Source organism: Nesoenas mayeri (assembly GCF_963082525.1).
Source record: "Nesoenas mayeri genome assembly, chromosome: 2".
NCBI classification, from domain to species: domain Eukaryota; kingdom Metazoa; phylum Chordata; class Aves; order Columbiformes; family Columbidae; genus Nesoenas; species Nesoenas mayeri.
The window spans coordinates 141,354,392-141,366,809 of record NC_137543.1 but is presented as its reverse complement, the minus strand read 5'-3'; the positions used below and the strand labels follow the sequence as shown (position 1 = coordinate 141,366,809).

Sequence of the window (12,418 nt, the reverse complement as noted above, 5' to 3'; positions counted from 1 at the left end):
ACAACTCAAATGGGAAGGAATGCTCAGTGCGTGGGTAAACAAACAAGACCAAACCACTGCTTTGCGGAATGGCAAGGAGGATGGAAAGTAATGTTCCTTATTTCCCACGCAAGTATATAATCTAAACTGTAAATGGGATGGACTAGCTCCAGTATTTATACAAAGCCTGACCTTACACATATCACGTAAAACTCCAGAATGGAAAAATGCCTAAAGTAGTTCCAGTTTTAATTTTAATTATGGGAAGGTAAATAAGTTAACAAAAAGTAAGAATGTTATCTTATAGAGGTTGCTATTAAAATTCAACAGTAAGGCATACGGGAAGTCTCATTAGAATCAGCAGCAGCAGTAAGGTTATTAAAAAGCAGCATAACTAATTGTGATGCTTTGTCTGAATGAGGTTTGCATGGTTTTATTTTTATCAAAAATTGTATATTAATAATCACATTAGGTTCAAAATTGTGAATATTTATTGTATTACAAGGGAGGAGCAAGATCCCTGCTTTTTGTTCGTAACAGGCCCTACCTCTAGTGGCCATGGAAAGCTCTTCTCTATCAAAGACCACAAAAACAATGGATACATGTCTCCACCACCTTAAAACTATGGGAGACAAACATGAAGGCTAAAGAACAGCATCTAGGTTCTTGTGATTCTAACCACTCTCTCTGGCTTTAATGAAATGTGTTATAGGGGCTTGTAGCAAATCCAAATTTAACTAGGATATTTTATTTCTATTTACTTGGCTAAAATTCAAAATAACCTACAACCATTGTGATGGAACCTGAATAACCTCACCAACGGAAATACGAGCGGAAAACATCAGAGACGGTTAAACCAAGTACGAAAGACAGAAGAGAACTAGAAACTGAAACAAAAAACAAAAAAGAAAAGGTCAAAAGTTTAGTTCACAGAGCTTTACTGCTGCTGTTACTTAACTTTTTAAACCAAAGATTCCAGCTGAGAGACAATTCACAGTTTTAGGACTACAAGACACTGCTCATTGGCAGCAAATTGATGGAATGCCTATTACTGTGAACAAAGCATTGACTTTGACTTTTCCAAGGCAGAACAGATAAACACCTCTTATTAAAGAGACATTTATAGCATTGGCCCAGAAATAGATTCCATGTGATTGAGTACATAGCAAGAGGGTTTAGGGAAACCATTTTAGAGAGAGCAGAAGTTGCAACTGGAATTTTGGACACGATTGATGTAGAAAAGTTGACTAGTAAGTTTTCAAAACTGAGGCATATTATGCAACATTCAAAACCTATGAAGTAAACACACCTTTGAATGTTATTTACCTAAGATTTCACAATGTCATATGGGAATTTGAATGTAGGTAGAAGTAGCAAACCTATTAGTATTCTAAAAATAAAAGTACTGGAACTGGAAAGTGGTATTAAAATTGTTAAAAATACTAATAGCATAGGAGATTTTATGAGCAATAAGCACCAATAGACCTCAGAAGAACCAGACTCTTCCCTCTATCCTCCTATTAGGAATATGAAGACAGATTTTCCCTTAGGCTATTTTCTTACAGAGGCATTAAAAATGCAAGAGTTACCACAGTAAATTTCCTGATAAATTTATAGAGTTTTCCTCAGACAGCTAATGATGTTCAGGCTGGGGTTTTTTTTGTTTGTTTGTTTAATTCTTTTGAAGCCTTCTGGAGCTTTTTTTACAGTTCCTTCTTTTATAAGACAGTAGTGGAAGATAAACTATATTTGATATAAAGCAATGATGTTTGAAAATTTTCATTTACTTAAGGACTAAACCTACCAATATTGAGCCTAAAGCCTGATCCAACTGAGAAGCCTGTTTTCATTTGTATTTCTATGAAGCATAAAAATAAAAAGTTGTACTTTTTGGAAACAAAGCAGAGGAGAAGAACAGAGAAGAAAAGCTGTCCTGTTTGTTTGCTGTTGTTTGTTTTGTAAAATATTGGTAATTATCCAACATATTTATCAGAAGTTCAAGACCTTGCTATTGAAATTGTCCATTTGCAGAGTAATCGAAAGATGACTCAAGCTGCCTGAATCTCTTAATAGAAGACACAGAGACAATGGGCCTTAACAAAGACTCTGAGAAGCAGAAAGAAACCTGAAGACAGGTTCTTGAGAGTCAACCAATAATACATTCAACATTTTCCTTTGATTGTCTAAAAGAATGAGCAAAGAACAATGGCTTGTTTCAATTTTTTTCTAGTAAAGTCATTTCATAAAAAAAAAATTATTAGTCTTGCTTTCAGATTAGAAAGTATATCCCCCCTCAGGTTTACCTGTGGCCCCACTTTTTATGCTGTTTCTGGAGAGGCGAGGAAGAGAGACAGGAAACAGAATGATGAACTACCTCATAACTGGAATTATAATTAGTCTGAGAAAAAATGCACCCAAGCAAAGATGAAGATTTATCTTAGGGAAAGCGGAACAGTTTGCTTACCATTTGACATAGAAGTTAATGAAGATAAACATTACTTCAAAATTACTCAGCTACATGCTGAGCGGAGTAAGGAAACAGCATATCAAATAATACAAGATGATCATGGAAGTTTTGGTAAGTGGTAACGACACTTGACACACTCTATGAAATATCTTCTGATTAAAAAATAAGATACAATTGTATGTAACTACATATAAAAACATGGTCATCTATTTGGAAACCTACTTTTTACAGTTCCTACTTCAACACAATTCTTCTTCAGGTAATGTAACTGGCAGTTAGTAACCAGACACACTCATCTGCTTGATAGCATCTCTAAGAAATAGCTTCATATCAACAAGTAATATTCATTGAGGAAACTATAGTACAGTGGGGATTGGCATGTTGGTAAGTAGAAATGTTTGTATTTCATTAATAGGAATGGATAGCTTAGAATTTAACAGCCAGATTTAGCAATATCATATGCATAACTCAGTAGACTAAAGAATTGTGCTACTATTTACGTCACCATTCATGCTTGTTGCACACAAACTTATTTTCTTAAGCAGAAAAGGAACATCTTACCAGAGAGAAAGGAAAACAAATTAATCCATACAGCTTCACATCTGAACTATTCAGACAAATACACTTATTCACACCCCACGAAACACAAGTTTTCTTCAGAAGTGTTGAATCAACATGCTTTCCAGTGGCTTGAACTTAATTTCATTCTGTGTCTCATCTACAACTTGACACCAAGGCAAAGCCCTTCATCCCGAGCTCTTCTAAGCATGCTCAAAAATCAGGCCTTTTCTTTAGAGCAAGGACAAATGACTGTACTTTTGTTGCAGAGGTTTCATCCACCTTTTCCCACAAGCATCATCTCCGAATGCTACATATGCCTCCAAACGTTACGTATGCAGCCCCTAATGCTTCAGAGTGGCTTTAACTCTAAGCCAAGCACTACCACAGCCTACAACCGGGTCACATCCTAAATGGCAACTGCTAAGAGAGAGAAGCGATACCAAAAGAAGCCCACAAGTTCACAGATGCTTAGAGGGTCACAGGACTTGCTCGAGGGTCCTGAACCGCAGAGACACGTACTAACTGATGGGACACGAGGGCGAATGAGGAGAAAGGAGCACTTGGCAAAAGGGGAGCGCAGAAAAAGCCCAGCAGACTCCTTCCTCCGCACCCGGTGGAGCGCTCTCCGTTCCCCCAACGGGAAGGGGAAAGGCAAGACTTCCCCCTCCCGCCGCCTCAGGTACCGGGACCCGCCCGTCTCGCGGCCGCTTACCGCTAGCTGCGCGCGTCCCTTTGAAGTGCCGGCCCTTGCCGGCGCCGGCGCCGCGCCCCTCCCGCGCGCTGATTGGCTGGCGGCGCCGGCGCTCTGCAGCGCTGCGATTCGCGGCGCTGTGGCTGCCCGGCTGCCGGCACCGGCGGGGGGGCCCGGGCCGCCCCCGCCGCGGGGACCTCGGCGCTGCCTCGCCCGCCCTGCCGCCCGCCTCGGGGCGCTGCTCCCGCAAGGACCGGGCGGGGGGAGGAGGAGCGGGGAGCGCACGGGGGCCTCCCCCTTCGCGTGCGGCGGCGGGCGCAGCATCCTCGAGCCCGGGAGGCCGAGAACAAAGGCTCCGCGCCAGCCCTGGCGGCTCCACCTGCGCCCAGCGGAGATGGCGTCCCTCGGCTTAGGGGGGCTTAACGTCTCCGCCCGCAGGAAGAGCGTCCCCTCTCGCAACGCCGCGGTGGAAAGGCGGAACTTGATCACGGTCTGCAGGTGAGCCCCCGGGCCCTGCCCTGCCCGAGGGGACCGTGCCTCTCCTTCTCTCACCGCTCTGGCCGTGGGCAGCCCTGCCCGAGGGGACCGACCGCGCTGCCACCGCCGCCCCGCGCAGGTGACTCGTGGCGGCCGCTCGGGGCCGGGAGCGCGGGCGGCATCCCTGCCGCAGCTGCGGCCGCCCTGCTAGGGGTGGGGGCCGGGGGTGCCGGCCCCGGGGACACGGAGTGGCGAGAGAGGGCAGCGCCCTCCGTCCTGACTCAGCTCCTTCGGCAGCGTTTGCCCGAGGGGTGCAAGGGCACATCCTGGCAGCGCCACCGGTGCGTCGGGGCGTTGAGTGTTGGTTTTGAGGGGGGGAGAGGTTTGTTTTCGGCCCCTCGATTGTGTTCCCGTGCACAAGGCGTGTGGCGGAGCCAGGCAGGGCAGCCTAAACTCTGCAGTATTGAACTGAGGTTTCCATCAGATATGCAAACAGAAGGCTGCAGCGTCGATTTCTCTTAAATTGACGCGGTATGGTCGCTTTTAAAAATTAGACTTTATATATACTGGACGTGAAATGAAACCGGAGACTGTTCTTCCAGGCTGCTCAGGCTGCTGTGGAATCGCTACCCGTGTGCTCTTGCTAACGCGCTGGTGCCGCAAGAGCAGCCCCGAGGAGGCTGGGTTCCGGGGATATTTTTATCTCCAAAATCTAGATCAGGAGATCCGCAGTATAGGCTAGATCTAGTATATACACTTTTTTACTTTTTTTTTTTTTTTTTTTGGTAGTATCTTAGTGCTGAGCTTATACAAGCTTAAAAATACTTCCTATGGCTTTCTGTGCAAGTGGTTCCACTGCTGTCATTGTTGAATTCATGCAGCATTTCCAAGTGTGCAGTACTGACCCATTACATCATGGCAAACTTTTAAATATATGAACATGCTGGCAGCAATGACTCCATTTGTTCGGTTGTTTCAGTTGCTAAATTCTTAAGTTAGAGAACTAATTTGAATATTACCCAGAGAGAGTCTTCAACAGATTCATATAAGCTATGATGTCATTTTAATTCTCAGAAAGTTTAATGATGAACAAGGAAAACTATTAGATAACTTTGTACCCTCACTATTTAATGCTGCAGCAGTATTTTTAAAAACAGTTTAGAACCCCATATTCTTCCTTTGCTTTTATTGTACATTGTTAGAGGGTTCTACAAAGTGTAACTGTATCATCTGGCTACCGAAAGGAATTTGCCTCAGTATTCCTTCAAGTCCTAGTGTTTGGGTTTCAGAGCAGCATGGATGCTATTCTGTCTTTTCCCAGGCTTTTATGCTCACTTCTACTCTTGCCTGTGAAAAAGATGGGTAACCATAACATTGAAAAATGTTTTTATCAAACTTGCTGAAGCAAATCAAATAGAAGAAGCGGAAGTTTTCAGTTTTGCTGTTGTGACAGACACAAATATTGCCAGTCTGCAGGCTTGGGAAAACATCAGTTTTATCAATTAATGGCATAATTGCACAGGATATAAACAGTTCTTCTTAAAAGCGTATGTTGTACTCTGTAGAGCGTGCTATTTTTTCCTGTCTTCTCATTTGAGAGGAGATCTTCTGTACTCTGTACTGTTACGTTTTCTTTTTTGTTTTGTTTATTTCATGTACTTGTCCTGCAGTTGTTGTGACATATTAAAGATATGCCTAGAAATCTGAGTGAAGGTGATCAAACACATATGAAAGAAAGAGCTACTGCAGAAACTACTTGAAATTGGCATATTTTAATTATTTTCAGTAGAACAACTTTGTTTTGCTATATCTGCACAAAACCTTAGGTTCCTAGTTTGTGAATGCATCGTAAAATTTGGAAAGGATGATGAGGAAAAAGGATTTTCATTACTATAATGTGTAAATATTTGTTTATATTTTCTTTCTACTGCCAATGTAAATGTTTAAAATATTTCTGTGCTTTGCAGCAGTTATTCTACGTTTTCTATTACTGTAAAGTGTTGTTTGTTAGGAATAGCCTAATAGTATCAAAGCCAGTAAGATACTAGTCCTTTCCAATCAAATCCTAAGAGAATTTAAAATATTTCTGGTAAAATTAGCTCAAATAAATTAATTTGATTAAATGTAAATGAAACGGCTCGCTACCCAGTGAAGGTGAGAGATCACAAGGAAGATATTCTTCTGAATTATTATCTGTTAACAGTCTCTGATAAGTTAATGAACTATTTTTGTCAGAGCTTCAATTTAACAGATTTTTAATTAATAGTTGAACTAGGATTTGGGTTTTTAGTCTTTTCTTACAGTGATGATATCCAGCTCCTCATGCAGATGTGCGTAGTTTCTTCTGTTAACAACTTTGGAAGGAACAGTTTGTTTCCAGTAAAAAGATGAGTGGCACTGTAGCCATGGGAAGTAACATAGTTACTAAAGTTTCGTAAACCAATTGTATGTGAAAATACATGTTTATGTTTGTGTAACTCCACAGCCGTGATTTTAATTGCAATAATTTTTAGGATTTTTTTGTTTGAATAAGTAAGACATTCTAAGCTCTGTCTCTCTCCCTACCTTTTTTCCCTGAAGCTTGGTGTCTTCCACTTTCGAACAAATGGTACCAGGATACTGAGGTTGTTCTAGGTTGTCCACCTTGTTTTAATCTAGTCTTCCCTAAGATTCATAGATTGAAGATATAGAACCACCAAAAAGAATAGAGACAGGCCTTGAAAGTGAGGCTCATAGCTTAAATACAGAATGTTCACACAGAATTAAACAACTGTCAGGAAATATATCAGAGCTGTTCCAATAACATTGACCCTTAGCTGAAGTGTCTGGTTTCATGCCCAAGCTGTGTTCTCCAGTGTAAGGTGTATTGGTTTCTAATTGGGGATTGTTCTATATTAATAGACTACATTCTTTAAAATGGCATTTTAATGACATTTCCCAAATTGCAAGCTAAATAAATTTGACAGAATCCTTCCATTCATTTGAAATCTGAGAGAAGGGGAATCTGATAATGAAAAGTGACATTCCCATAGCAGTCAAATTTTCTGCTTATTTACTTCTTGATTAGAGACTTGTTGCCATTTTGGAAATAAGCCTGTAGACCTGAGGTATATTCACAAAAGGTTTGGCTTTGGTGTGGAGTTATTCAAGAAGTTTTGGAGACCTTCTTGTGCATCTTGCAAAACAGTAGAAGAATGTACTTCAAAAGATTGCTATGAATCTTTCTTATTAGAGAATGTTTCTCTCTTACGTAATTCAGAAAGTCTTCTTAAGGCTGGAGAATGCTACTGTTTCTATATCTTTTCTTGGTTCAAACAAGACTAGATTCATGACAGAGAAGAATATGTCAGAGTCTGAAAACATCAGAGTTCAAAAAGGTTGTTTAGAAACACTATTATTGGAATCTCTGCAATGAGAGTTACTGTATGAAGAAAAACAAACAAAGCCAAAACCAACTAAATAAAAGTCACACACACACAAACAAAGCCAGCCCTATTGTTGCAGTGACACAATGGGAAATGATTGGATAAAAGACTATATTGGGTTTTTTTGTTGTTGTTTTGGTTTTATTTTGGTTTTGTTTTCTGTTTTGTTTTGGTTTTTGGTTTTTTTTTTTAAGAGTCTTGAAGCAACGGGTATTGGATCTATATTACTCCTCTGCTTCTATAGTCCACCAAAAAGCTCATCTTAGAAAATTTTACATTTGTTTTGAAGCTACTTTACTTTCTCATGCCCTTTTGTTACAATTTCTCTGTTAACCTCAGAAAGGTAGCTGGACTGTTGCTCTGGAGTGCAGTGCTGCCATAGCAGCCCAGTGGAGAAATGAAGTTGGGAACAACAAACAGAAACAAGAAAGCTGCTCTAACTCTACCCACTTGCACACTTTTGTTCATAACTCTTGTGTACTTTAGACTTAACCTTTTCTTTCTGACTTTCAGTCCCCAAGTGGTTCCACATATCTGCACAAGAACATGGGGTTTCTTTTTGGGGGGCTGTATACTGGAAACAACATTTTGCTTACTCAATGCTTACTTACAGTGTAACTTTTTTCAAAGGCATCACTTCTACATACCTTAAATCCATTTTCCAATCTGCGTGGTAAGCATGGTGAAGTGTGAATATCTAACATGCAAAATGTGTTTGTGACTTCTAAGTTACATTTAGAGATATGTTTGCCTCTCTGTAGTACTGGAGGGAAAAAAAAAAAAAAGAAAAAAATCAACGTGGAAGTATTTGCCTAAGAATTTTTTTAACTTTCAAAAAAAGAAAAAAAAAAATTCTGGTCAAATTTTGCCTGGTAGCACTGTTATCTTTCTGGTAGAAATAAAGTGCACCTACACTCCCTGTCAATTCTCCTTAAAGCCATAGCTTTTAAATAGCTTTTAAATTTGACATAGCTATAAAAGTTGTTTAGGTTTTTGGTGACAGTCTAGAGAGAGGGAAATTAATATTTCTATGAAGAGTAGGGTGGCAGTAATACGAGTACTTAAAAAGATCACCATTAATGATAGTGAGCTGTTAGACCTTAAGGATTTTTAAATTGTTTTCTCTTTAAAAACAGTTTTTATTTTCTTCAATTGAATTGCAGAATGCTCTAAAATTAAAACAAACAAACAAACAAACTTCCAAAAAAGTCCAACTTATCTGTGATTTTTCAGAAGTGTATGTGAATTGCTCTCAAGTGTTTTGTTTTGTTTTTTTTTTTCCTGAATATGTCTCTATTTCTGAATAAGTATCCCATACAATGTTAACCAGTGAACTTTGAAGTAGGACGCTGAATAGAGGAGAAGTGGGCATAGCTACATATTATACTCTGTTTTGTTTTGCAGTTTATCAATGATCCTGTCACGATTGTTTCTCTGATTGTTTCTCCTATGTATAGTCCAGTACGTTACACTGCTAACTCACTGTCTCTCTTGTCTCTGTACCCATGAGTGAGTGATATGCTGCACCTTCTCTTTTTCAGACCTGCACCATGTAAGAGGAGTCTTCTTACTAGAGTTAATACTGACTTAGTCATGGCACTGCTATATGCATTTGTTTTTCAAAATTAAGAATTTTTTTTAATAGATAATTTCACAGCTCTGGTATGTGTTTGAGGGAACAGTCATTACTGCCATTAGTCAATAGCAATGATACTGACTAGGTAGGAATTGACTGGTGGGCATGCATGTCTCTCACTCAAAATTGGTTAAAAATGTGGAGGAGTTCAAAACTGAGTCATAACTTGGCACTGCAGAAGCAGCTTCCTCCCCCACCCTTCTCACTCCTAATTCCTGTTCTGCCAAAAACACAATAGAAGCCTGCAGGAAAGGTAGGATGGCAAGTCTTTATTCAGAAGTTTACTTAGTATAACATAATTGAGTTGAAACTCTTAAAATGTATGTATTTCAGTTCAGTTTGAGGATAGTTAGTTCCATTTAGTAAATGAGTATCAGGAGGCTGTGTTTACTGACTCCTCTAAGGATGCAGTTAAATTACTTTTACAGAGCAAAGTGTTTGAAAATAGTACTGCTGGTTTAAGGAGTCTCACCCTGCCCATGCCTATATAGTATGCTGCTTCTGCAGCTGTGCTGTAGAACTGTTTGTTTTGATATGCTGTGAAGCATATTTATTAAAAATGTATTCATATTGAAGAGTCACTTCATCCCTCCTCTCAAATGCTGGAAATCTAGATCCAGTTCACAGTGAGCCCACTGAGGGAGCAGAGTGAAATCTGGGATAAGCAGACAGCAAGAACTTCCTAAGCTGGTTCTGTTGAAGTCTGGGTGTTGTGAAAACTATTGCATCAGGCTCTAGTATGGCTCCATTAATACAAATAAGGATTTTGGAGAAAAAAAGCGCCTGAAAATAAGTGTTTCTTTCAGTGTTGTGGACATATGAAACTTGCATTGAGACTGAAAACTGAAGAACAAAGAACAAAAAGGAAAATAAGAATGGATTATGATTAAAATGGCACAGACAAGAGAAAAATAAATTTGTCTTGTTTTCTTGAGGTCTAAAATGTATTCTGAATAAGAATGGAATTGTGTCAGTGCAGGTGTAACTAAACACAGCTAACTTGCTAATTGAGTAGTTACATCTTGTCTGCTTTTTACAGTGGCTTAATTCAGCCTTTCCAATTTCAAATGTTAGATCATTTAAATTGATAGATTTTCTGGTGTAATAATGAAATAATATGGTGCTAAACAGGGATTATTGTTATTCGCAGGGAAATCAGCCTGTCCAAGTTAATGCATGGGGTTCACAGTGCAGAAAAAAAATCATTGTTTTATAATATGTATGGATTATTTTTGCACTAAGATGAAACTACAGTGTTGTCCTAATAGGATAAAGTTTATGTTTCTGATTCTTGGGCATGGATTTTGAGAATAAAAGCAGCATTGATGAAATATCAAGCAAAAATCATTAAGTTTAGGATTACAAAGAGAAATTGATGTGGGATGCCTTTGAGTGCTTGTTTTTCTACAGCTTTATTAGAATAGTTTAGAGAAGATGAAAATAATTATAAAATAATTAACTCACTTCTGCATAGAAAGTGTGGGGATTTTTGTTTTCTTTTTATTTTAAGGCTTTATGTGTAAGAACACTGATGATTGTAATTCCAGGCTAATTTTTGATGTCGTATGTGTTTGTGTTGCTCTGACTGAATTTGAAATCATCAGGGTGGTTTTCTGATTCTTTGCTCTTTTGGTTTATACAAACTACTGTCCTGCCAGAGAAGACCAATAGCTGTCCATATAATTTATGACTGTCCTGTACTTTTGCTCTAGGTTTTCAATCAAGACTCTGATTGACCGTTCATGTTTTGAGACTATAGATGATACTTCCCCTGAATTTAATAACTTTGCAGCCATTCTGGAACAGATTCTAAGTCATCGACTGAAAGGTACGTTAATTAACTTCCTTACCAGTGATGTTTTTGCTGTGAGAATTTGTTTATATGAAACCAGTGTACATCTGTAGAAACTCTTTGATGCTGAATGAAAGTCTTGGCTTTCTTCATGTGTCTGTCCCTTCACTGTTGTATTCCTGATTGTTTGCATTATTATGGAAAAGTGAAGGAATATGTTTTTGGGAAACACGTTTCCAGTGTTCTTGTTGAAAGCCTTCTTGGCTGATAATTAAGCGAGTGGATGTTGCCATGGTGCTGAGCTATGTCTGCTTTTCTGCTTTATGATAAGGCTGTGTCCTAAGAGTCTGAGTCTGAAAGACAATTGTAGTATTTTCTGCTTTAACAGAAGCTATAGAGAGCATATCTGTGGTGCTCCCTTTTCTTTCTCCCTTCCCTGCTTTTGTTGCCTTCTTTTCCAGACACCGTGTTAAGATGCTTTAATTCCTGTCCCTCTTCTCCCCTAGTGAAGCTTGTTTTTTTGCTACTGGAATGCAGTGGATTTGGATTGCATTGCTTTTGAGAAAAGTCAGTTGTGTATTTTCATCTTGTATCAGAGTCAGATGTTCTAATTCAAGAAAATGTCTGTGATTTCTGGTTGTTCTAGAGGAAGCTGCTTTGCTAAAAGAACAGAACATGCCTTAACAGTAACAGTCACGAGAAAAGGACTTTGGAAGCTTCTCCTCATTTCTCAGTTCTGTGTACAGTTTCTGAAATTATTGAAGGATTATGAAGAACATCATAATCATCTAAATATAGATGTGTAATATGGCAATCTACTCCTTTTCATACTTTTACTTTTTTAATATTCATAACTAAGCTTTGTGAACAATATTGTGTGTAGGATGACATTTCAGTAGCACAATTACTACCTGCTGTCCTTCTGTCAGAGAAGGAAAAAAAAAATCACACAGTGGGGTAGGAACATAGTGTTTGTCACATTGTGATAAAGATTATTGGAGTGATTATGGGTACTTAGCAACTTGGCACTGCAGGGAAATTGCCCTGTTTTCTACTTCTCCCCCAGCTTCAGTGATATTTAAGCAAAAATCATTATGAATATTATTATTTATTTTTTTTTCCCCAATGTTCTTTTGCTTCACAGTCTACTATTCAGGACAGGCAGTACAGAGGAGAAGCCTTGATAGGTTGGCAAATGGGTTACAGGCAAATGGAATTTACAAGTAAAAAAATTATTTCAAATAAGAGATAGAGAAAATAAAAAAGGTGAATTGTTGTTTCAGTCTTCCCCTTGTAATTACCATTATGGTCTTCTAAGTTTACAGAGTTAAGTGAAAATACAAAAAAAGCAGCAGCTTGTGCATTGTATTGCAAATGGAGAATATTTCAA

General features: G+C 39.0%; 1 protein-coding gene across 3 annotated transcripts in view; it reads left to right on the top strand.

The window, feature by feature from the left end:
- Nucleotides 1–4,041: 4,041 nt before the first annotated feature.
- RUNDC3B (RUN domain containing 3B) overlaps nucleotides 4,042–12,418 on the top strand; it is a gene marked incomplete at both ends in the record, with an annotated part of 51,332 nt that continues 42,955 nt past the window's right edge. For 2 of the 3 annotated variants that reach the window (XM_080340507.1, XM_080340506.1), the window contains 2 exons: nucleotides 4,093–4,196; nucleotides 10,949–11,064. In XM_080340507.1, the coding sequence (XP_080196633.1) occupies nucleotides 4,093–4,196; nucleotides 10,949–11,064 (220 nt within the window). Of the gene's footprint in view, nucleotides 4,197–10,948; nucleotides 11,065–12,418 lie in introns of all 3 variants that reach the window. The other variant, XM_080340508.1, reaches the window with a different exon arrangement.